Source organism: Rhincodon typus, chromosome 18, assembly GCF_021869965.1.
Source record: "Rhincodon typus isolate 14 chromosome 18, sRhiTyp1.1, whole genome shotgun sequence".
NCBI classification, from domain to species: domain Eukaryota; kingdom Metazoa; phylum Chordata; class Chondrichthyes; order Orectolobiformes; family Rhincodontidae; genus Rhincodon; species Rhincodon typus.
The window spans coordinates 21,554,680-21,557,588 of NC_063349.1; the positions used below are offsets into that span (position 1 = coordinate 21,554,680).

The following is a 2,909-nucleotide window of genomic DNA, read 5'->3' on the forward strand; positions in this document are numbered from 1 at the left end:
CAAATGATTTGTGCTTAAGTTTGATATTAGCAGTTTTGATTTGTGTTCATTTAGTAAATTGGTGAATCACTGAAGTCGCATTTCTTATATGGAACTTATTTTTATAATCCCTGTAATTCCTGGTTTGTTGTAGAGACCTACTTTTTTACTATATTATGTTGACAACTGCATTTGCAGTGTCTAAGTGAATTCAGACCACCTGGGAATTTGAACGAATCGAAATACAGTCCACTTTACTTCTGGAAGTCAAAATTAAACCTACACCGCGTTAAACATTACGTTTCCTTCGCATATCGCGATTAAGTTCACGACAGAGTCCCAGCGGTTAAAATTAAAGCCTGATAGGGAAACTACCTCCCCACATTTATTACTATGGTTATGTCCACTTGATATAAACTGCATACTCCAGTTTTGAAAGTGAATAACTAAGGCAGGCAATTCACAAAACCAATCAGACTGCAAGCGTAAATAAAGGGAATGTCTTAGCTTGACATAATGCACAGCTGGTCCAGAAAAATAGCTTTCTTATACCCAACTCGTTGTGCAGAAATCGCATACTAGCACCAATACGAATTGATACACAAACACTTAAAAAGCATCCTCAAAAAAGCATAATCAAATACCGGTACAAAAGAGTTTACAAAGAATAAAATGTAACAATAAATCCCTACAAGTTGGATTGAAAGGTCAGCCGCAACTGCTGCTAGGACTGAGCTGTCACTGCCAGGGTGTTCACATATCCATGTGCACACATCTCATTCTCCGAAATGCAATGTGTAAACTGCACGGGAGGGCTCGAGTACTTACGGACACGCCTCACACTGCAACATCTCTCCAGGACCTCAGCACAATCACAACACAACCAAAAGACATTCTTCAAAAGGAACACCGAGACTTGTTGGTCATAAATAAAGACCAGAAAGCACCTGACCACCAAGAGAGGGGCATTGACAGCGGAACTGGACAGGAAGCGGAACACCACACACTTGTAGTGTAGCTGCAACGAGTTGAGTTCATAGAGCCAGAGAACCGGGATGAAAAACGCGACGAAGTAGACGGTGGTGACCGTGTACTTGAGGTAAACACTGGGAATATGGCCGGCCAGCACCAGCTCCATGAGAGTGAAACTGTCCAGGAGATCCAGGCAGGTTCGGCTGTAGTAATTCTGCGCTCGGTGGCTGCTCTGGCAACTGAGCTCCTCAGTCACTGAGTTGATGAGGGTGTAGAGCAAGGGCACAGACGACAGGACCACCATCTTAAAGCCAGTGGTGCCCAGAGGAACCTTTAGCTCAATCAGGTCGAGGATGGAGGTCTCCAGAATCAGCACGATTTTGGGCGTGCAGGCGATGACATAAATGAGCCAGGCCAGGTAGGAGAAGGCGAACTGGCCACTGTCGGGAGCCGCTTTGGCGGCGTCTCCTCTCCGCCTCGAGTGTTTGATGAAGAAGATGAGCCAGCCCGCCATCACCACCAGGTCGGTGGCGATCCAAGAGCACCAGTACAGGTCAGTAAAAATGATCAGGTAGAAATCCAGGAGCCCCCCTTGGCACAGCAGCAGCAGGAGGCAGAGGCCTTTATAGAAGATGGTCCTGGTGCTGGAGTGTGGCCCAGGGCTACTGGTACAGTCTGAGCTGTGCTGCAGAAATTCTCCTGAAGTGATGATGAACGCCGGACGGGGGGCTTTGATGTTGGAAGCGGCGCCGATCTCACGGCTGAGACTTGCCGTCGAGGTCTGAGAGTTCCTCCTGAAGGAGCTGTTCCTGATGTAGAGAGGATCGTTGTCTCTCGCCCGGAGGTTTCCCTCGGCTCCGCTCGGTGCTGGGGCGGCCGATCGAGAGCTCTCGTTGCCGGGCGCCGCGCTCATTGTCTCCCCTCGAAAGCCTCCAGTCCCCGGCGACTCGGTGCAGCTGAGGCTGAGGCGGGTGGATCGCAAGCACAGGGCTGGATTTCCAGGGAAGGGATTGCTCCGGCTTCACCCAGTCAGGGGCAGGGAGACAAAGGGAACAGAAATAGGGAATAATCGAGCAAACACCCAGAGACCGTGGAAAGCAGAGCATTTGGATAATGAGATGATCGCCGAGCTCCGGAGGAGAAATTGTTTCCATTAACTGTGAGATTTCGCTGACCAGCGCAATCTGATAATTTTGATACATTTTCTCCGAGCTGTCCCTAACAATGAGTTGTCGAGGCCTTTTTTAAAAAAAAAATCTTTCTCGGGATGTGAGTGTATTTGGCAAGGTCAGTATTTAATTCCTGTTCCTAATTGGACCCGAGAAGGTTGGGATGATCCACCTTCTAAAATTATGTTGCGGGCAGTCTTACCGATATAGCTACATTGGAATCTGCAACTAATACAAAGAGAAGGCATATTTGGGAAAACCTCAAATAAATACATTGATAAATACATTACCTTAGCGTTTATGTTACAATGATCCTTATGCTTTGGACAGCAATGCTAAAAGTGAGTAAAATATGATTGTCCTTGATAGCCATTGGACAAACCACTCTGACCCCTGACCGATTGTGATGAACAGTCACCGGTCTCGAACCGTTAACTCTGCTTTCTTCCCACAGATGCTGCCAAACCTGCTGAGTTTCTCCTGCAATCTCTGTTTTTGTTTCAGATCGCCAGCATCCACACTTTTACTCTGGTTTTCTTATCGGTTGTGAACATTTTGCTGTAATAGTTGTAAAGCTGAGGAATGATAACAGCTTGAGAAATAAACAGTTTAATATCCAATTCAGAAGACCTTTGGCTTTCAAAGGACATGTGAAAAAGTGTCCCATAAAAGATGCATTTAAAAAAAACAAAAGAACATGGGTCAGTGGGTGCACGACTGACTGAGGCATCAGAGATAAAATATTGAGAACAGACGTTTCTTCTGACTGGAGAACTACGCACTACAAGC

The 2,909-nt window shown here is 46.5% G+C and overlaps 1 protein-coding gene across 1 annotated transcript; it reads right to left on the minus strand.

The window, feature by feature from the left end:
• Positions 1 to 703: 703 nt before the first annotated feature.
• On the minus strand, positions 704 to 1,943 carry tmem121b (transmembrane protein 121B). Its single transcript, XM_020536321.2, has one exon. The coding sequence runs from the start codon at positions 1,862 to 1,864 to the stop codon at positions 704 to 706; it is 1,161 nt and encodes a 386-aa protein (XP_020391910.1). The 5' UTR covers positions 1,865 to 1,943.
• Positions 1,944 to 2,909: the final 966 nt, after the last annotated feature.

Bases quoted from the DNA above. Each gene is read 5' to 3' on its own strand.
- tmem121b (XM_020536321.2), bottom strand. From the start codon at position 1,864: ATGAGCGCGGCGCCCGGCAACGAGAGCTCTCGATCGGCCGCCCCAGCA.